The 22,927-nt window shown below is 48.2% G+C and overlaps 1 protein-coding gene across 3 annotated transcripts in view; it reads left to right on the top strand.

Moving 5' to 3' along the window:
• Positions 1-22,927, top strand: part of adkb (adenosine kinase b) — a 123,759-nt gene that overhangs the window by 84,110 nt on the left and 16,722 nt on the right. For all 3 annotated transcript variants that reach the window (XM_076016235.1, XM_076016233.1, XM_076016234.1), the window contains exon 7: positions 7,714-7,884. In XM_076016235.1, coding sequence (XP_075872350.1) covers positions 7,714-7,884 — 171 coding nt within the window. The remainder of the gene's footprint in view (positions 1-7,713; positions 7,885-22,927) is intronic.

Here is a 22,927-nt window from a genome sequence, read left to right on the forward strand (position 1 = left end):
TCACAACGTTGTTGTTTTAGCCCTTCAACCAAAACCGAAACTGGATTTCAGCGGCTTCGGCAATTACCTGTAATTTTCCAAGCTGGTGCTCGAGAAGCTCGGCGGTGCTGCCGCCGCGAACACTGAGCGACTGTTGTCCCCCCCCCTTAACACCCCCTCCCCACCCCCCTCACCGTCCTGAGTGTCGGGACTTAAGTGTGCTAATTCATTTACATCCTCGGGTTGGCACATTTGGAAAAGTTCAGCGCTCAGGCGGCAGGAATGTCCGCGGAGGGTTTTGGGTTTCAGACTTACGAGAAACCGTCCGCAAAGCCCCCCCCCCAAAAAAAACCCAGAAAAACTCCTCTGCTCTGCTTTATGCATCCGACCCATATATTAATACGTCGGCGCGGACGCAAACTCCGAAAGGGCCCCGACCGACATCTGTTTTCACATTGAACTATTTCCCCCCAACCCCTTTTTTTCCATCAACCCCTGCAAAACTCCCCCCCCCCCCCCCCATTCAAATCCCTGCCTGTTCTCGAGGAAAGTCTCGGCGTTCTTGTACGTGTGTGTGTTTCTGCCAGTGATGTTTCCCCTTCAGAACCACAGAAGGAGAGAGAGCTGAAGAAGAAGAAGAACAACAACAACAACAAGAAGAACAAGAAGAAGAAGGAACACTCACACCAGAAATGCTAATTAAGTGCGTTGTAGCGGGCAAGGACACTCCAGAGTGCGTGTGTGTGTGTGTGTGTGTGTGTGTGTGTGTGTGTGTGTGTGTGCATTAGTGAATTTTAACTCCCCTGCAAAACCAAACAGTTTGTTCTTGGCTAATCTCCCAATGATGGAGGCAAGAACAACAGCGGGGAAACCGGAGAGAGAGGGAGAGAGAGAGAGAGAGAGGGAGAGAGAGAGGGAGAGTGAGAGTGAGAGAGAGAGAGTAGCGGTGGTTTCCTCTCTCATTACCGAGATAACAGAGATTTAAGAGAAGAAAGCGGCTCCTCTGGCTCGGCTCCTGCCTTTCCTGCTCTGGCAGAGGTAACATATGGTATCTGTGAGGGAGAGTCGCTTTTTGCGCCGCGCAGTGAATTATTTTGTGGATTAGTATTGGCATTTAAACGCTCTTGGCTTTAAATCTTGTCTGTTTTAGATCTTAAGTACATTCCTTGGCACAGCCACTCTCGCTCTGTCTCTCTCTCTTTCTCTCTCTCCCTCTCTCTCCATCTACCCTCAGCCTGCGCCCCTCTCTTTCTTTTTTTCTTTCCGTCTGTCTTTCTTTCTCTTTCATTTTATTTATTTCATTTTCCGTCTGTCTTTCTCTCTTTCTTTCTCTTTCATTTCATGTATTTCATTTTTTCCAAAGAAAATGTTGAGCTCGAAGATGCAGCCGAGCAATGAAAAAAAATCAAAAAAAAATCTCAGCCAGCCGTTTGAACGGCGAGGCTGATCTTAAATTACCTCTCAGAGCGATACCACTTCATGGCATCAAAACTCATTCCTGCACTTGTTGTGATGCCAGCGAACCCTTTAACCCTCAAGTCAACCAAAGAGAGCGAGAGAGAGAGAGAGAGAGAGAGAAAAAAAAAAGTCTCTAAATTTCCTTTCCATCCCGAGTGGAGGCGTCTGAGGTCAATGTAATTATGGTTTCTGATGACTGCAGCCTGCTGAGGGGGACAAACGCTGCGGTGTTCCTGCGGTCGGGCTCTGATGTCTCGCTGCTCTCGGCCTCGTTAGGACAAAGTCCACGTTGCTGTAAAAAAAAAATCTGCTGGCTGCTGCTGCTGCGTTGGGATCGTAGTGGGGTCTCCGTGATGGTTCCTGCCAGCGCTGTTTGAACTTGAGATTAATCTCTGACTTTCCAAAGTTAACCTCGATTAATCACGTTTTGATTTGCATGTTTAAAATTCAGTTTTTTTTTTACATTTCAACAATGTTTTTATGGCCATGATAATGTAAAGCAGGGGTCACCACCTTTTCCAACCCGAGAGCTATTTCACTGAGTCATACGAAGGGCAACCAGTTTGCGACACTTTTCTCAAACAATACATTTTCTCAGTTATGATACTCATCCTTGTGAAGACACTGATCATGTCAATGAGTTCTCCATAATTATCAACGACTCAACAAGGTTGGAGAAAATAACATTTTAGACACAGCTCATTGAGTTGTGCCATTTGTAGAATAGGCCTGTGAACGACTCATGTGGTCATTGGGGGCGACCTGGTACCTGCGGGCACCGTGTTGGTGACCCTTGACCTAAAGCAGTTCTTACTAGAGTGTCTTAATTGGGAACCAAATGAACACAAAGAAATAATTTCCATTTTGATCTTTTGTATCATTATTATTTCTTTCAAAACAGTGCATCTAGGCCCACTTATCTACTGTGGTTCCTTTCTCAGTGTCATACAGCTCCTGTATGAGTGAACAATTATTCCCCCACGACAACAAGGTGTACGGCAGGTCAGAGCATTCAGTTGCCACCCATTTAGCATTAGCATCAATTAGCCACAGGTCTGGTCCCTCGCCAGTCTGACCGACGTTGGCTGCACCTGGATGTTTTGTGTGCAGGCGGTTGCTGAAACCAGCACTGTTGCAGTGACCAAACGTAACGCTACAACTTGAGGACCTGACTACGGGTTAATGGACTACGGGTCAATGGAAGGGACAAAAAGCTTGGCGATTAAAATGCGATTAAAAAAATTAGTGCGTCATGGCTTGTATTTAATCTTGTCGTGATAAACGCTATTAATGCTGACGGGCCTGGTTTTCACCCACGAAAGTATCGTCGATTCCTGCTGCATCCATCAACTAACCCCCACCGGAAAATACGCTGATATTTAAAGCAGAGCAAATGTTTGAGAAAGCGTCATAAAACACTGACGTCTCCGCTCAGTTGTTAAATAACTCGTGGCACGTTTACATAGCCCTGGAGATGGCGGCTGACACGATGGCCCCGCCCACCTCCTCCCTCCTCCCTCCGCCCCTCCCTCATCCCCCCAGTGGCCTCACAGGCCTCCCTTCTGGTTGTGTCCGGTGTGTTTGGCCTCCGTCCAGCTGCCCGGGAAGAAGTGGATGGATTCCTAGATGGCCGATAAGCTTCGGCAGAGCGTTGTTGCTAATAGAGAAGAAGTCGAGGCCGATGCTATCGCCGTGAATGGATTGCGGCTGAATTCAACCGGGCCCTGAGAAAGCTATGGCGCCGAGCTGAATCACGGAGGCCGGACGAGGTTGTTGCTTTATTTTTACCCGTTTTGAAAAACGAGTGTAAATACAGTGACTTGCATTGTTTCTTTTATCAACCGCCCTCCTTCTCTCCCCCAGCCTCACCCACCTCCCATCTCCCACCCACCGCTCTCCTTTGATATAAAAAAAAAAAAGACTTAAATGAGCTCCTTTTTTATTTATCCTCCCAATTTTCTTCTTTCCTGCTGCACTCGAGGCGATTCGTGACACCATTAATCACCCGCCTGTGTTTGTTTGTCCTCTTTCTTCCTCGTGTTTATCAAGCTTGGAGACGAGCACGCACGAAGGTCCTGTTTGTCTCGGTGTGTTTGTGGGCAAAAACAGCGGGACCTTGAGAATGGGGGGGTTGTTAGTGGAGGGGGTGGAGTCACGCTGAGCTAATGAAGCTCCAGACCGGCGCTATCGATCCGCCTCTCGACGGCGCTTGGCACAGACGAGCGGGGAGGAGAGCTCTCGCTCTGGTCGCCCTGACGTCTAATTTCCCGTAATGAACCCTCCGCACCACAGAGGGCGCCGTGGCGCTAAAGAGACACCCGCGCCTCTCCTTGGCCTTTCCTTGACAAAGCGTTTAAACCAACTGTCACAGCAGACGACGTTTGTCTCCAAAAAAGCAGAAGTTCAAGGCCGACGGGGTACGATTCAGCAGTGTTGACCTGTAGATGGCAGCACTCAGTTTGAAGGCCTCACTTTCTCTTAAGGAGTTGGAGGAAGCGGCAAGGCCAGAGATTTCCTGATCTTTGTCCAGATTTGTTTTTAAAAACACTTGAATGTTGGATTTGTTGGTGCAGTGGTTAGCGCTGCTGCCTCACAGCAAGAAGGTTGCGGGTTCAATTCCGAGCATGGGGCCTTTCTGTATGGAGTTTGCATGTTCACCCACAGCGTGACTTATATCTATTATCTATTATATCTATTATGTTGCATAACTTTCAGGTTATGCAACATAATAGATATTGGCACTTGTTGAGTGTTTGGAGGAGCATTAACACCCTTTAACTGGCTGAGTTAGAAAAAGAAAAGTTAGGTTGCACATGTGCACTGCAAAGTGTTTGTACTAGACTTTGGAGTTTGAGGTTAGAGTGTCCAATCACCTGTTGCACCTGCAGTATTGGTTGCAGTAAAACAGCATGTTCTGTGTTTTCATTTCACTTCACAAACACTTCATAAAAGAAGAGCAGGTGACTGCAGTCAGTGTGACACTGATCCTCGGCGTCTTTGGATCAATAAATCTGCAAAGCCGTGACAACGCCCCTCGACAACAGGCCACCCCCCCAACTCCCACCACCTTGATCTGCCTCGATTAGTATTTGCCTGAACTCGGTGTAACTGGCCAGCTGACAAATGGAAGTCCAACATTCCTTTATTCCAGAGCCGTCTGACTGGAAACAGCTGCCTCCTCCATCTGGAGAGAAGTACAGAGCGCTCGGAGTCAAAGTGAGCAAAACAATGCAACACTGAGAGGAGGAACAATGGGACAAAAGACGGTTAAAAAAGAAAAAGGCCTCGGCGAGTCGAGGGGTAATTATCCACATCATAGCGGGTTTATTGAGCTTCGAGAAAACACAGGGAGGTTCTGTAGGTTGTAAATCCCCCCGCTGCGGAATGTGTGATTTCTGCCTATAAATAAAGCTCAGATCTGAGGATTTGATGAAATTTAGAGTGCTGCAAAAAAAATGGCCCATAATTACGCTCTTCATTGAAGTTGTGATGGTTTAAACCCTCTCCGTCATTCCTGTGTAATAGGAAGTGTCAAACAAAAGCGTTCATGAAACGGTGCTTTGAATGCTTCACCCACCCCATATACACACACAACCACACACACACACACACACACACACACACACACACACACACCTCCCCATCCTGGCAGAGTTAAAATTGGCCTGGAGAGGAAGAAAAGAGAGAGCGAGAGAGAGAGAGAGAGAGAGAGAGAGAGACGCCTCTGCTTTTTTCCATGACCACCTCTGCTGTCGGTGCAAATGAAAATGCCCTTCCCAAAATAGATCATTTTTACCCTTCAGATGTCCACTTTTATTTTAAGCCCGGTGACAACACGCCATCCATCACCACCGCCGTTTTGGATGTGAGTGGAGGTGGGAGGGGGGAGTAGGGGGGTGGATGCGGGGAGCTCTCACAGCAGGGGAAGTGTGATAGCAGCGGGCCAGTCAGGACCTAGCTTTGCTTATTAGCGCCGCCGCTAATTTCATCTCAGAGTCGCAATTTGAGACGCTGACTTTGTGCGACAAAAGTGGACTTCTTTCTTCTTATTATTTTTTGCTGGGTAAAAGAAATAAAAATAAACAAATAGTCGCACAGCCACGTCCGGGATGGTGGTCCCTTCAGCCACGGGCCATTTTTCCTCCGCAGGCTTCACTGGATGTTTTGGGAGGAACCGGTGCCCAGTGCGGCCCGCGCTTTGATCATCTTGACCTGGAAAGGCAATAGTGGGCCCACTTCACAGGATCCCTGACACCTGGGAAACCGGAGCCGCCGCTCCGGACACTCGATCTGTGTCGAGCCACTAAAGAGTTTGACTTCTCCTGTTACGTGTCTGGCAGGGACCACCGATGGGAACTGGAGTTTCTCAAGGGCTCCAACTGGGGCTTTTTTTTCTTTCTTTTTTTCTTCTTTCTTTCCTCGTCTTCCCTCCCACAAACCACTGGGGTCACCACGTTTGGAGCTCGGTGACGGGGAAGAAAAAAGAAAAAGGAAAAATGTCTTGGGATGAGTTTTATGACGGGGATTCCTGCAGCATTACTGCAACCTCAAAATGTTGTGGCACAATTAAAAGAGTAAGAGAAGAATTCATGCTGACCAGTGTTTTCTGAGCAGTGACAAACGTCCACCTTCACCCTTCAGTTCTTCCACTGCTTTGAAAAACACAGCTATAGAAATTCTTTTATGAGATCACAAAGGGATTGGATCACAACCCCTCTGAGACCAACATGTTTTTTCCAAACACGCGAACAATCCAACGAAGCCGTTGTTTTAGCAGAAAGTTGTAAACAGAGGGCTAAAGAGGCTCCTTTTTTGGAGAACTGGAAATGATTTTTTTATTGCGGGAGCTCATGGTGAAGTCCATGATTACAAATAAGGATTTGATTTGAAAGATGCATTTTTATTCAAAGAAGTTTGAATTTGCATTTGTTTTTGTTGTATTTTTTTCAGACACTTGATTGGTAAATTGGTAGATTTGTTGCTGAAACCATTCTGTTGCATGGTGACGAGGAGGATTTAATGAAGCAGAGCCACTTATTGTCTGCCTAGTGGGCTCACGCACTTATCACGGTTCGTATCACAATTCTGCAAACGCTGAAGGTGGGTTGAACTTGAGTGACACGGAGCCGCCAGTGGAGCCGCCGGCAGGCCTTTTAAAGTCCGGCAGGACTTCAGCGGACAGGACGTCAACATTGAGGCGACAGTTTGCTTTCAATAAATAAATAAAAACACCATGTGTTTGTGCTAGATAACCATCTCCTCTTCCCTCTGACGGTCTGGCAGACTAAAAAAAAAGCAGCAGGGTCGCTGGTGGGCTGTCAGCCCAGAGTGACTTGCTCTAGTGCTGCTGGATCCATTTAAACACACACTCAGTCTGACATGGCAACCCTGAGGGTTCGACCCCACCCACTCTGAGGGTTCGACCCCGCCCACTCTCAGGAATAAAACACCAATCTGTTTTTACCACAGCTGTGTGTATGTCGACCCAACACGTGCGACCGCCGATGCCTTCGGCCTCTTGTTCAGGTTCCTTGATCTTCTGGGGAAGTTGGCTGTGGCAAGTGTCACCGCACCTTAACGAGAACTTTGGCCGCAACTCAACAGGAGCCTCTCAGGAGGATTAAATGTATCGCCGCGCTGAAAACTTTCCCCCACCGCCGTGCTCCCATTGTGGCGCGGCGGTTTTACAGAGTAGCCCGTTCCTGCGAAACAAGGTGGAGAAGATCGGTATCAAAGGTTTGGGAGGGAGGAGGTGAGGGGGGAGGAAGGGGGAGGGAGGGGAGGGTCTCGCCTCAGGTTTCCACCTGAAACACAAAGGTGTTTTCTTACCTGATTTGTATTCATTCACACAATGAGCGGAGCCGGCTCTCTTGTTTCCAAGTAAGCAGAGTCCAGACGGGACTTTTTGTTGTGCTGATCATCGGATACGTGCACGTTGCTTCCTCCAGTACGAACCCTGGAGTCCAGCCACCGGCTTTGTCCTAGATGTTGTGTTTTCTTCTTCTTCTTCTTTCACGGCCCTTTTCGTGTGCTAGAAAAGAATTTTTCTGACTAACCTTCACTTTTTGTCGCTTCTGTTATTCACTTGCTCCAAAACCATGTGGCGCTGGCAGGTCCCAGTCAGCGTCCGCTGTTCACAAATTAGCCTCCAGTTTCATTTCAAGGGGTTGAGGAAGAACAAACATTCCGGCCAGCGTTTATGAGCCGGTGTCGACAAACACGATCTCACCGCCGCCGTGTTTTCCTCCACCAACACTTCCTGTTTCCTGTCCGCAGGGCTTCTTCCTGACCGTGTCCCCCGAGTCAATCCTGAAGGTGGCCAAGCACGCCTCGGAGAATGACAAGATCTTCTGCATGAACCTCTCGGCGCCCTTCATCAGCCAGTTCTTCAAGGAGCCCCTGATGAAGGTCATGCCATACGTGGACATCTTGTTTGGCAACGAGACGGTAAGATGCCGGGACCCGTTAGGGACGGAGGTCCCGCTCGGTTATAAAGGTTACTAGATTATAATTGTCCTGAATGCAAGCTTTGTCTCATTAATTTTGCTGCTGTTGAACATTGGTTCCACTCTCGCGTTTCACACAGTTGCTTATTGTGACACACTTGACACCAGGATGGATGTTTTTTAATGTAACCTTTTACTTTTATACTTTTGGTGGTTATTTCAGCTCCTTGTTGTTGGTCATTTTCAGACATGCTTTTTCAAATAATTGCAGTCATTCAAATCAATGAATCAATCAAAATTTAATCAAAAGAAGAAAATAAATACTAGATCAAAGGCAGCACCCGTGTTTGAACGACTCAAGGCAACAATCTCGCTAGAAAATCTGGGAATCTAGACATTTATAAAGCCGTGCGAATTGTAAAGGGAGAGGCGTCTTTGAAGGCTGAAGCCACTGCGGTGCCCAGCGGAATCAAGTGATGGATGATCGCAGGATAAAGGCCTTCGCACACCATAGGCCTCGTTCATCAAGCGTGCGTACGAGCAGATACGTGCGTAATGATCGCGTAAAAACATTCCCACACAAATTGCCACATTTATCATCCTCTACTTTGGAACGTGTGCACAAAAAAAAAACGGACACGTACGGCACGGAACATGCTAGCCTGTTCAGCGCAGCGCAGCGCCTCTGTCCGGATATCAGAACTGATGGAGTCCAGTTTGTTGATTTTACCTTTTAGTGATCAACCTTATTTCAGGAATGATAGTCAGTCCGCTGGTCCGGTCGGAGGTCAGAGGTCGCACTCTGGTGGTGGGAAGTTCAGAACATGTGCGGACAAAATGGGAGGATGTACAGTATGGAAATCAGGCTCTTCCATCGGAACTGAAGGAGTCCATTTTACTGACAGTACATCAGGAATTACAGTCAACTGGCCGAGTTGTCAGTACTTCCTGGTGGTCGACTGTCACTGGCCAGTAGGAACGCTGCTCTCAGACGAGGACAATCTGTAGCTCATCACTCAATCAAGTTTCTTCTTTCCCGGAAACCTGTTTTCATTCAACAATTTGGAGCATCTGCTGTGATTCCAAAACAACAAAAGCAATACAAGGTTGTTTTTTCATGTCAACTGGATCCATTGATTTCGGAGCAGCCGCCGTGGCCGGCGGTCTAGCCGGAGGTCAGAGGTCACACTGCAGTGGCGGGACGACCAGCAGCTGGGAGGGGAGCAGATGATGGCCGCCCTGCTGCTAAAGCTGCTAACTGGACTCTCAGTGCGGGACGTCCACAGAGCAGCACCCAACTGGAGGCAGCGGCTCAGCGTCGGAGATTTATTGCTGCTGCTGACTCGGGCATTTTATTTTTCTTCTCTTTTCTTTCTCCCCCTTCTTCTCCGACGCAGGACCTGTCTCTCTCTCTCTCTCTCTCTCTGTTTCTTTCTCTCCCTCTCACAGCGCCTAATTACCCAGGAACCGTTCTGTCTCCCCTCGAAGCGCACGGCCAACATTTTGCAAGCCTGCTGTATTTTTTTTTAGTTTGGGTGGCGCTGCGATTTGTTTGCCCAAGAAGTTTTGCTCGCTCACCTCCCGTCATTACGCTGTAACGACTCCGGGGTAATTGCCTAGAGTGCGTGTTTGTCAAAAAGGGAGATTTTTTTTTTCTTGACTTGCTGAAGGAAGAGGAGGAGGAGGAGGTGAAAGGGGAGTGGTGGGGTGTGGGGGGGTACTGAGGGGGGGGCTCTGTGGGGTCTCGCTCCCTGGAAGTGGAGTCATGCAACGTTCTCCGAGGGAACAGAGCAGATATTCATCACCCGGCGGCCTCAAACAGCGAAGGTCTTCAGGGCCTGAACTCGCCTGTCCAGAGTGTGTTGACTCCTCTTGGCCTTCACCCTGTTGGCTGCTGGGAGGAGGTGTGTGGGTGTGTGTGTGTGTGTGTGTGTATGTGTGTGTGACTGCTCGCACAGTCTCCTGGACCTCCCATTGTGCGCAGACCAGGCGAGGTTGGCGGTCAGCAGCAGCAGCAGCAGCGTGCTGAGTGACGAGCACCAGGGTCCTGCCATCCACCGCACTCCTCCTCCTCCTCCTCCTCCTCCTCCTCTTCCTCCCCAACCACCCGTGGCCGTCCTCTCACCCCGGCTCCCCCTCCTCTCCCCCAACCACCACCACCTCCGCCGCCCCCCCACAGTGATGGATCAGACTTCACCCGCGATGCTTTTCATAACAAGTGGGTGACAGGCGGCTTCATGCAGACTGACTGGCCGGGTTGCCATGAGGGGAGGCTAATGTGTCTGCCTGTCTCTGCTTTTCTTCCCACACTTACTGAGTCACGATAGCGAGCGCCACACACACACACACACACACACACACAAACACACACACACACACACACGCACGCGTGCGCTGGGGGGAAATATGTTTCAAAGCAGCTGCTGCAAAAGGTTTTTGTCCTTTTTGTTTTTTCCAAATCCCCGACTAATAATTTAGGCTTTTTGGGGGGAAGTAGGAGGCAACGGTGAAGGTTGATCCCAGATCTCCTAAACCCTCCCCTCTTCCCACCCACCCCCAACCCCAAAAACACACAATCCTGATCTCCTCCTCCACCTCACCCCTCACACTTTTCTGTTTTATTTTTTTTACCTCTGGTGTGGAAACGTGTGTGAGTTTTTCTGCCGCTGTAACCCGATCGGGCCGGCCGCCGGCGCCGCCGTCAGCAGGCCCCTCGCCGGCCCTGTCGGTCCTGTCGGCTGCCTCCGCGCTTATATAACAGTCTCCCATCCGTCCTGTAATTGCTGCCTTTTTGGGGCATAGCGTAGTGTCTCTGTTCCTGGACGACTCGGGGGTGGTGGCGGCGGTGGTGGGAGGGGCGACAGACGCACGTCGACATCAAACGCTGCTCCACTTAATTGGCCGGCGTGTCGCAGGATAACCTGGGAACAGCGGCGACGGTTCTAATTGAGTCCTCCTGCCTCCTCCCGACTACCTGACACAGAACCCTGGGCTTCACGTTTCCCCTCCATCCTGTGGCTGAACTTAATTAGGGCCCCCGAATGAGGGAATCATGACTGCTGGAGAAGAAAGAAAGAGGGAAAGAAAGAAAGAAAACACATGCCAGTGGATTTGCTGATGGGGGGGGGGAATCTTTTTCTCTTTTAACTCGAGCATAAGAGATAAACGATGATTGGACCAGTTTCTGTTGATGGATCCTGCAGGCAAGTGAAGCGTCATCATCGAAGATTAAATCCTGAAAAAGAGCAAACTGCTCCTTGTTCTCTTCCATTGATTCTTTTTCAGCACAAGCAATGCAACGTCAGATTCCCTCCCCACCCGATTCCCCTCTACCACCTCCCTCCTCCCCCCTCTGTCATCAGTATCATGTGACTCCCCTTCACTTCCCCCTTATCCACGTCACCCAGCACCAGGGGAGCCTGTTTTTTTGCCCCATTCCCCCGGAAACCAGAAGACCAATATAATTGGATACTCAATAGGTGCTCCATTTCGCAAAAGTGGAAATGGCATTCGGCTATGTGCTAATGTGCTCTACCGGGGTGACAAAAAAGGGAGCCATCATCATTCCGCCACTCAAGCTGTTTTAAAGGAGCATTTGGCCCCATGTCTCAGCGGGGCTGCTGCTGCCGCTGCCGCCAAGCCCCGCACATTCTCCCCGCCTCCTCTGTCAACTTGCGTGAATGTTCCTCGTCTAATGCTTTCAACGGTTACCTGGAGGATTTTCCCATCCATCTATTCATCAATACATCTATTCATCCATCCATAGATCCATCCATCCATCTTTCCATCCATCCAATCATCCCTCAATACATCCATCCATATGTCATCACCCATCCATCCACCCACACATCCATCATCTCTCCATACAATCATCCATCAATACATCCATCCATATGTCGTCACCCATCCATCCACACATTCCTCCAACCATCATCCATCCATCTATCTATACATCCATACATCCAACCATACAATCATCCAGGAATACATCCATCCATATGTCATCATCTATTCATCCATCCAACTATACATCAATACTCCCATCCATGCATTCGTAGATAGATACAGTACATCCATCAATCCATCCATCTATACATCCATACAATCATTCATCAATACATCCATCCATATAGCATCAACCGTCCATCCACACAATCGTCTATATATCTATCTATCTATCTATCTATCCGTCCCTCAGCACCCACCTCCCTGATCCAGGTGGAGTGTAAAGCAGCGCCACAGAAGGTTACTGTCATGAAAAGTCCCTCAGGCGTTTTGGCTTCGGCCTCTATTTCTTTCCATCTGTGTGCAGTGTGTGCATGTGTGTGCATGTGTGTGTGTGTGTGTGGTGGCCCTAATGATTTTTCCAGGGCACACTGATGTGGGTTCGCAAGTTATATATGTGTATGTATATACAGTATATATGTGAGTGTGTGTGTGAGTGCGTGTGCGTGTGTGTATGTGTGTTCTTTGTGAGGATGGCAGTGGAGGAATTTCAAAAAAAAGGAAAAGCCAGACAGGCAGAGGAGATACGCAGGCAATATGCCGTCATTTCCCGGTTTATCTGCGGAGATTTGTCATTGGGCTGTGTTTGTTTTTACAGAGTGCCTGGGAGCCTTATCGGAGAGGTGAGGGGCCCCGCGGCTGTTTATCGGCCCGCTGACGTACGCGGGGGCCGTTGGAAACGCCGTCTCTTGACTGTCGGCGTGTGCGACGTGACGACGGCAGGTCGGCTAAAGGCCCCTCGGGGCTGCGAGGGTCGTCCACGTACGGAAAAGAGAAAAAAAAAAAAAAACCCAAAGAGATTAGGAGTGAGAGTTTCCTCAGCAGCCTGGAGAAATACCTGGAAATAGCAGTGGCTGGAACAAAGAGGCACGCGAGTGCAGATTAGTGCCTTAGCGAAGCGACTTCAACCCTTTTTTTCGGACCTCCGCCAGTTTATTCTCAAGGCCCCCAAAAGGCAGAGCAGGACCGGGAGGAGCAAAGCGGAACATTCACGACGTGTCATTGGAGAAAAGAGACAGGAAGCAGGAAGTGAGTGTCTCCAGCGGCAGAGTTGTCAGAGTCTCGCGCCTTCCATTCAGCGCCAGAGTGTGTTGACCTTCAGCGTGATGTACACTCACCCAGTGATGAGTCACTGCGGCGCATCAGCTGCCGTGAAAGAACAACAAAAGAGGAAAAAAAAATCTGAAAGAGAGAAGTAAAATATTAAAAAAAAAAAAAAAAAACTAAATAAAATTCATTATTATTATTTTTATTATTATAAGATGGTTTAATAAGAGAAGAAAGTCAATTCTGCCATTCACCATCTGCCTTAAAGGAAGATGATGAAAATTTTGTTTTTCTTTGTGGGTGAAAAATTAATTTTGGTTTTCCTGCCACAGTCCACATTTCCTGTCTGATATCAAATTAATACATGGCAGTGTCATCCAACCTGGGATCCTGTCATCACTGTATCAGCCTGTCAGATCATCTCTGACAATCATAAAGGTTGGAAAGGGATAAAATATGAGATTAGATGATTTGATAGACCAAGGCAAATGCTGTGATGCTGTAAGGCAAAAAAAGGTTTGCAAAGTAGAAGAATGCTTTGCAACCAATGTTTTGCTTTGATCAACTTGACCACTAAATGCATTCTGGTCCAAGTGGTTGCAAGACACACAAACACAAACAGCTGTATTGCAAGGCCTCATGTTGTCAGGATGTTCCTGGAATTCATCATCCTGATGTGGCAGCCACCTGCACATCACTTCACAAACACTGTCATCCCTTCCAAACAATGAAGACACAGCGATGCCGCTTCAGCGTTACAACACCGCGCCGTCACGCGCTGTTTTTTTCTTTGTCATCACTGTGTGAGGCGGTCGAACCGAGAGCCTGGAGAGGAGGCCACGTGCAAACCACATGGTTCATCTGCTGTGTCTCTTGTTTGTAAGACTCTGAAATTGAATGAGTTTTTTTCCGGCCTTTCTGCCTATGTGTGTGTGTGTGTGTGTGTGTGTGTGTGTGTCCGCTGGACTCGTGCACTTCAAGTCGTCCTCGGTTCCAAGAGGGATGTTTTTTTGCTGCGGAATATGATTCTGATTGATCCGTCAATTGGTCGTTTGATTGTAGAAACTTCTGAGAGCCTTGTGGTTTAAAGCCCATGTGAAAGCAACCAGAAACACATTGACCGCACAAAAAATGGAATCCCAATAAATGAAAAAGGAAAGGAACAAAAACACAGAATTTGGAAAGAAATTTGTGTTGGGAGGGAGTGGGGGGGGGCGGGGGGGGGGGGGTTGGAATTTGGCAGTGAAATGAGGACCAATTTCTCTTTGGGCGGTTGAAAAAGGAGCTCCCGCCCACACGTCAGCCTGTCTGTCTGTCTGTCTGCAGGCGGCGCTGCTTTGGTGGCCGGCACGGCTCCACCGGAGGAGTCCGGCTAACCACTGTAATCCAACCTCTCCGCAGCCCCGGGACTGACCCAGGAAATATTTGAAAATGCCGGGGTTAAGAGGAAGGGGCCGGCGGTTTGGCTGAGGCGTGGAGGGAGAGAGGTAGGGGGACGGAGAGTGGGGGCGCTGGCGAGAGTCTTTAAACGAGGAGTCGATTGCGGCACTCAGAGGAGTCCTCCAAGAACGGAGGACGGCTGTGGATGATGGAGGAGGAGATGGATGGTGGAGCTCTGCCTGCTACCACCCCAACAAGTTTGTCCCATCGATTTATTATATGAACTGGATCCCAGACGGGCAAGATGACAGCGCGGCCATTCCAGTGGCCACTCGAGGTACTGCAGCCAAAATCCCCATCTGACCCAAGAAGCATCTTTCCCCATTAGACCACAATGCAAAAGGAAAGTCCTCTAAAACAGCTGACAGGATGACCTTTGACCTGATACATGGTTCATGATAAATCTTTTTACTCATGGGCTTTTACTGTTTCTAAAAAAGATTATAAAGGCCAGAAAATCGCCAGACAAGAGTTTCATATTCCCAGCTTGACGTCACAGCGTTGTCACCTACTGCTGTGTCTCGCCTCCTTCTGATTGGCTGATGCGTCCTCATGTATCGCGGGAGTTACAGAGGCATGATGGGAAGTGATGCTACTGCTACATGCTCTATGGGGGCCGCACACTGTGGAAACCCAAAGCTTTTTGCAGCGTTTGCTCTGGTTGAGCAACTACATTGAAATGAGTGGGAGCCATGTTGCATCACAGGAGCCTTGGTTTGTCTCTTCCAGGCTTCCATATAGTCTCACTAGCTCCTCCCCCACAACCCCCCCCACCCCCATCCCCTTCGGTTCACTGCAGCTTGAGGTCTGGCCGCCCGTCACCAGTCTCCTCACACACACACACACACACACACACGCACACGCACACGCACACACACACACACACACACACACATGCACACACAGAGTTGGCGGGAGGACTGGCCTTTGTCTGCTCCTGTTTGTGTTCCCACAGTCGGAGCTGATACGCTCAAGTTTTCCAGTGTCACTTGGAGGTGGACTCCGCTCGTGTCTGCACGCTTTGAAAATCCTGGATAACAGACAAACGGACGAACGGACAAGAAAGAAATCAACAACCAGCCCACCTGTACCGAATAAGAAAGGAAAGGAAGGCAAAAGCGGCCCACGACATGAGCAATAAAAAAAGGTTGAGGTTGAGTTCAGGAACCTGTTTGGTTTCCAGGTTTATTCACTTCCACTTCAGGACCGTGAAGTCATCCGGCTGTCTTGCTTGCGGCTTGACTGGCGAGCGGTCGTCCAATGGCATCATCCTCCTCCGCCGCTACACTCTGGGCACCATCTTCATTTTGTTTTGTTTTTTTCCTCCTCGTTTGTGCCAATTAAAGCTCCCAGTACTGGCAAATGGTTTGAATTATTCCGTGACCCCCTTCTCCCCCCGCTTCACCCGCTCTGGGTTTTTTATTGTCCGTAGCACGCAGCGGATCTTTGTTTCTCATTAGCGGCTAAATAGAGCAGGGCCAAATGCTCGTATGTTTATTACACACAGGAGGGCAAGGTCCCTGTTCCCAACAGTTCCCAACAGTTCACAGCGGAACAAAAGCAGCGCCGCTTTCCTGACTTTTGTTGCGCAGCGCCTGCAACAAACGTCTGGCAAATTAACTGTATCGTAACCGATGAGAGGCGACAGGATCTTAAAAGGAAAAAAATAAAAAGGAGGGGATGAAGTTCTGGGTTTATGACCCTTGAGAAAAACTTCTTTTAACAACCAGAGTGCAGAGGTGCTATCTCAGACTTGAACTTTCATATCATGCAAACTTACATTGACATTCACTTTCACAACAACTCCAAAACATTCAGGAAGTTCAACGGAGACCTGCTTGTTCACCACACTGTGAAATGATAAGGCAGCATTATGACACAGAGTTGTTTTCAAGGTAAACACAGAACCAGAACTACTTTCCAGACACACCTGCTGGGCGCAGGGATTACAAAGGCACACATTCAGTGCAGCTTCTCATCAAAACAGTGCACTCGTTGCGAAGTCGATGTGTAATCATGGCGAACTTTACTTCCTTTACTGCTACTAATACTAATACTTCACTATCACAGAAGACCCACAACCTGATTTACTGGAGCCGAAAACCAAGCCAGTACCCGTGGTGCTGACTGAGGGGTCACTGTGTCACTATGCCCAGTGGTTTGCTCATAAATGTTGTCTGTAATGTTATTTATTTATACAGTATTATTTGATAGCGTGATGAACGTGCAGCTCACAACTTGTCCACCAGAGTGTTTTGGAGTTGTAGAATTGTGTATTTGATGTGTTTTGAATGAGGGGGAGCAGCATGTCTTCCTTTTTTGCCAAAGATGTTGACTATCACCGATATTTCTGGGAACATATCAGAAGTGCAAAAATACATTACGTAGTTGTATTTATGTATTTTGTGGCTGTCAAGTGGTCTCAGAATGACTTTGCTTGCAACTGTTGGCAGTAAGAGGCTGGTTTGTTTGTTTCTTTGCCTCACCTGATTGTTCATTAAAACAAAAACAGCAACACAAACAAAACATTTTAATCAGCCCAAATGCTGTGTCTCCTTTCATAGAGCTCTTGAGTGAGACCACATGTGGTCCAGCAGCTGGTGACAACAATCACCACAGATTTATTCGAAATGTCTTTTTCCTTTTTTTCAACTCGCGCGGCACATGGAGACTGGCAGCGGTCGGTTGGTCACAACCTCGTTACTGGAGCCTCTGACTGGTCAAACCAGTCGGTGCACCGCGAGTCAGGAGTCGCTCAGCATGAATGTTGCCGGAAGTCGGAATCCTGGAGCGGCAGCTTTTAACAACGCTGGAATTGTTGGAGAAACCTTTTCTGGAACCATCACCGTCCTGCTGTCAACCCTCTAAATCCACTTGCTGAAGGCAGTGACTCAGAGCGTGGACGACGCTGGAATTTAGCATAGAAATTTAAAAAGGAAAATTTGTCAACAACTTTTTGAAAGTCTTTTTTGACAGAGTCTGTGCACCAATTGGAATAGTAACATTAAAACCAAGTAGTTTACTTCCTTTTGCAATTTCCCTTGTAATGAAAAAAGCAGCTTTTTCAGCGAGAGAGATTTCTGAAAAATTCCTAGTAGTTAGCATTTTCTCTCCCGCTCATGAAAATGCCAAAAGGAAATTCGGCGGCTTAGCGTTGTGACGTTGTGTACACTGCATACACACAATGCGTAGCTACGTAGGAAGTGACGACACCAATTCCGCTCAATTCTCCGTTCCAAATTCTGACCAGTTTGTTGTTTGACTTGTCCTTTATTTGACAAATGCGTTCTTTTGCAGAAAATAAACACGTTGTGAACACTCTGAATTACACAGTTAAGACAGTTATGTAACAGCAGCAGTGAACATGAGTAGAAATGTCGAGCAAAACTATTCTGAGGTTGAACGTTTTCAGTACGTTTTATTGTAGGAGAGGAAATATAACTTCCTGTTCCTACCGACTCTGTGGGCGTCTTTTAATCAACTGTGACTCATTTACTGACTCATAGCTCACATAAATAGCTCAAAGTGCTGCATTATTCATAATATGCACCACATATGTATGTGTATATATGTCTATACATATATATACACACATATATGTATATATATATATACATATGTGTGTGTATGTACATATGTATATTTTTGACATCGCGCTATGCAAAAAACATTCCCTTTCTCTCTTTCTCTCTCTCTCTCTCTCTTTCTCTCTCTCTCTCCCTCTCACTTTCTCCACACTACAAACGCACAACTGCACAAAAATGTGAAGCGTCCACGTGAAAATAGAAAACATTCAAGGCTGCAGGGTCAAAGCGGAGGCTCCGATGCTTCCTTGGCAGAAAATAATCAACTCATGCTTGCCATTGTGCTGAGTGGCTGCTGCGACTAAAATGTTCCCATCTATTAATTTGTAAGTTATGAATCAGCCCGGAGGACGATCCACAGAGGCTGTTACCAAGATTCAAGGTGGACCTTGACCAAAGAACTGCAGAGAACTTTGCTGACAAGTTTGCAGAGCAAAAAGCATTTAAATAAACATGTTTGTATGTGTATATATATATTTTATATATATTGTATGCATACATATGTATAGAGCGAGATGGGTTAGGGTTAGTCTGGATTTCGTTTGATACGGCCAGTTTTGAAATGCAAAATCTTTCAATCGGACAAAGCAGATGTTCACGTTTTAAACTTAGCTGTTCCATTTCAAAGCCCCAGACTGGAGGGATGGGCGTGTGAGGTGCAGCTGAGACGACGGTCCTCCCTCCCTGCAGAGTCTCTGCGGCCGACTGACCTCCTGTTGGCGCGGCACAGATGTGAGCGGTGCGATAGAGGCTCCGAGCGGTGATAAGGCCATCGGGCTGATAACCGACTCCCTCTCCTCCAGTACAAAGCTGCGGGCGCTCCGGCCCCCAGCCTCCATTAGTACCCGGCGGACTGGCTGAGCGCCACCCCCACCCCCCACTGCTCTCTGAGGTTACATCCTCCCTGGTGTAAACGCCGTAAACTCCCCAGTGCCCAGATTGCCATCAGCAAAGCTTTTTATGTACCGCACACGTTTTCTGGCCGTTTAACCTCGGGACCTCAGCCGTCGGTACACTCGCAGGCCTCCTCGGAGGATGGCGCCGGAGGTGTTTTGATGGGGGCGGGCGGGCAGGCGGACAGAGAGTAGGCATGTTGTTGGACGCACTGTCTTTGTCCTTTCCTGTCCAGGTATGTGACTGTCGGTCCACCGAGGGAGATATGTTTGCGCAACGGTTTGCCCCTTTCACTCAGACAGTCCAAGTCTTCGGTCTCCGTGTTCTGACTGAATCACTGACTGAAAAAGATGGGCGGAGCACCTAGTGGCAAAAACAAGGCTAACGTGGAAGTGCCAAAAACCTGCAGTCTTTCGTTTGGCCAGCAGGGAGCGCTGAAATTAGCCTCAAAAAGACTGAAAATGACTGGCTGGCAATATGGAGATTCATGCGGTTACATACTGGCTCAAATTGCTCTGTTGGCCAAATTGCAAGTTAAATAAATTCAGCTCAAATGTCCATGTTGTTTCATTTGGTCAACTTTTGTTAAGTTTGGTAGCAAACTGTAGTTTGCTTACAGGCAGGTGGGCGGGCATTAGGCCACACGCTGCACTCACACTCCAATCACTGCTCACCTTTCGGTACCGCCCACACATCTGGAAACCAACCTCGAGGCTTTAGAACAGGTTCTCGCAAACCGATGGGTGACGTCGCAATGACTCCGCCCACCTTAACATATAGTCAGTGGTGGGTTGGGGGCGACGAGTTGATATTAAATTTTTCTGAGGTGGTACCATTAGAGCTTTTAAGCACATATTATTTAATAGTCGAAGAAAAACTATGAAGCTGGAAATAGGAATTATTTTTTGTTGGAAGCTTTCACGCAAATATTGGTTGGTTCTGTCTCTGTCCGCTGCACTGTCACTGTCATTAAAACAAAAAAAGAAAACCACAGACTCGCACCTGCAGGGGAGAAAAAAACACCCACACATGGAAAAAAACAGGCAGGTAGAGATAAAAACCACTTATCGGCCTCAGCGAAAGCCTCCATTGACCACATTCCCAACGGCTGCTGCCTCTCCGCAGTCTGTCGCTCCCTCGTCTTTTTTTGCCCCGGTGTTTGTGACCCGTCACGCTCCAGCGGGATGGGAGCCGCGGGGAGGCCTCGGCCGCGGCGCCGCTGATTTATTCCTCCTCATCCGTCCGGCGCAGTGACACGCCCTCCCCTCCTCCGCCCGCCACGGACCAGCACCTGTCAGCTGGGGCTGATGGGAAATATCAGCGCCGTGTGTCTGCGAGGTGCCAGCTTCCTGTTTTGGCGGCACCTGGAATCGTGCTGGGAGCCGACAATCGAGTTTTACGACCGTCGGCCGTGATTCCAGCGACTCGACCAGTTATTCCTGCTTTTCTTCTGCTTCCTGCTGCTGGACTTGGAGGCCGGAGGTTGTTTCTAACTGTGGCCGAAAGTTGTGGAGACTTGACTGAGTGGACCGGCTCTGTGTGCAGGTTTAATTAAATTTAATTTTCTTATGTGGTTAATATCATTGTGAATAAAAGCTAAATTAGGACAAACTCGACATTCTGATCCACCCAAACAGCCAATCAGAATGTGATAATAGGATATAATAAAAACAAACATTTCAACTTTTTGAAATTGACAATTTTGAGCAAATATTTTGCAAAACAGTTTTTAAAAATTAGAAATTTCTCCAGTTTTCATTAAGAATTTCATCTGCCTAATGGAAACCGAGTCGTCTCCACACTGCCGCTGCTGCTCCGAATCCATCCCAGTTTCCTGAAGATGCAATATAAGCCTTTGCACCATGTTCGTTGTTAGCAGGAAGATCCAACGCTGTAGCTGATCAGCTGCTAGCACAAGTCCCAGGAGTGGACAAGCAGGAGGCTCAAGTCCTGGATGAGCTCACAGGAGCAGGATGGACTCATGGTCCCTCCGTGAAGGCCTTCCCCCGGTGGAAAACCTCTCAATCAACTGTGCAGTTTTGTAGGAAATGGCATGGAAACCTTCAGTTCAGTGGATAAACTGTCCTATGAAGTCTTTGGTGGACGGTCCATGCATCGGTCACCTGCTGCAGTCCCAGGCAGGTGCAGCGAGTGAGGAACCTTTATCAAGACACTTCACTCTGTTCTGTCCTCTGAAGGCGAAACTCTGAGTCTGAACTTTGTTTCCTCCCTGCACACAGACAGGCAGGCAGACAGACAGGAAGGCTACATATATCCTGATCTCTCAGACTATAAATAGCACTTTGTTTGCTATTTTGTTTTATTTTCAGACCTCTAGATGCCCTCACCCCTCCCCCTCCCCCTCCTCTATATTACATAAACACTGAAATAATGTAGCTTCATTTAAACAAGTGTGAAAACGGCCCATTGTTTGAAGTGAATTTTTTTTCTCTACTTTGCAGGATATTGTAGGACCCACCACCAAACACACACACAACACTCTCTCTCTCCCTCTCTCTCTCTCTCTCTCTCCCCCCCTCAAACTGGGCTCTGGATTATTAGCTTAAGCTCTCTAAAAATATCCCTTTGACCGTTTAAGCCTCTGACAGCAGCAACATCTCACACATTTTGATAGCTTCATACTAAGTGCAGCTGCAGAACGGCTGCTGCCGCTGCTGCTGCTGCCGCTCTCGCCTTGTTATCATTTACCTTGTTCGCCCGAGGAGGGGAGGAGAGAAGAGCAAGTGGGCGCCACTCCTTCTCTCACCTCATTAGACGCCATCAGCGCTGCCGTCTCCAAACAAACAAGATGCTTTTTTATTGTCTCTCCTCTGAGACGACTCGACGTCACTCTAACGCCGTCGTCTCCGTGGCGACAGCGTCAACGTACGCAAAACACCACACGTTATGCAGGGCGCTCGACAGGCCGTCTTTAAATTTGCAGCTGCTATTAAAAAAAAAAGGCATCCTTTATTGCCCGTCATTTCATTTTTTTTTTTTTACGAGCTAATAATTCCATATTTACCAGCGAGGAGCGTTTATTAGAGCGAAATATAAGCTTTAGCGAAAGCTTACGGCGCTAAATATTTAGCGCGCTGGCACCGACGGGGGAAATTAATCAATCCTGGGAGGGGATTAAACTGAACAGGCGTCTGCGAGGCGTCGCTCCAACCGTCACCCCGCACCCACACTGCCCCCCCGAAGAGCCTTTCTCGCAAAAAAAGAGAAAAAAAACACTCTGGCTGTGAAGGGAAGAGGGTGAGATGGAGGCACGCGCCGCTCGGCAGCTCACTTTTTTTTTTATCAAGCCTTCATTTAAGTGACACCCCCCCCCACCACCACCACCCCCTTTTTTTTTTCTTTTTTTTTTCTTAAAACCTTGGGATGAAACGCTGCTGTTTTGACTTGATGAGCCGTTTGTTCGCTCGCTGACTGGCGTCGTCCGCAGGTCGTCCGCGGTCGGCAAGGCCAGGCGTATCGATCTAAACATCGATAGTATCGATACTGAGGTGGATATTGGTTTCGGATCGATACTTGGCGTGATGAGATCGATACTTTGTTGCAGTTTCTCTTCTAAAACTGCAAATTAGTCCAACTTCTTTCATTATTTTTACACTGTTCATTTTTTCTGTTGTGGTTTTATAATAATAATAAAAAACATGTTTATTTGTGTAAAATTGGTGTCAGTGATATTAGCCCTGCGTCTGCTTGGTATCGGATCAATACCAAAATCTCCAGTGTCCTGCTGGTGAAGCCCAAAGTCAATATGTGGCTGTAAATAAATGAAAGCAGACGTGGAGGAGGGAGGTGGGAGACGGGGGGTGGCTGCTCACCTGGGCTGGTCACAAACCTGCTCCTCAGAAGCTAATTGAGGCGCTGCTCAGCACAGCAGGAGTGAGTGCTCGGCGGGGAGGTCAGAGGTCAACCAATTGACATATTGCTACAGCGGCGTTGATCCCAGGCTGAGTGGCGCCAGGCACCTCCCTCCAGGGGGCGCTAACCTTATTGTTCCATGTCATCTGCTCCACCTCCTCCTCTCTTTGAGGAGCAGGTTGTCAACCATCTCCCCAAGGT

The sequence above is a fragment of the Nelusetta ayraudi genome, unplaced genomic scaffold (genome assembly GCF_046127955.1).
Source record: "Nelusetta ayraudi isolate G7.1 ecotype Tasmania unplaced genomic scaffold, CSIRO-AGI_Nayr_v1 ptg000220l, whole genome shotgun sequence".
Lineage (NCBI taxonomy): Eukaryota > Metazoa > Chordata > Actinopteri > Tetraodontiformes > Monacanthidae > Nelusetta > Nelusetta ayraudi.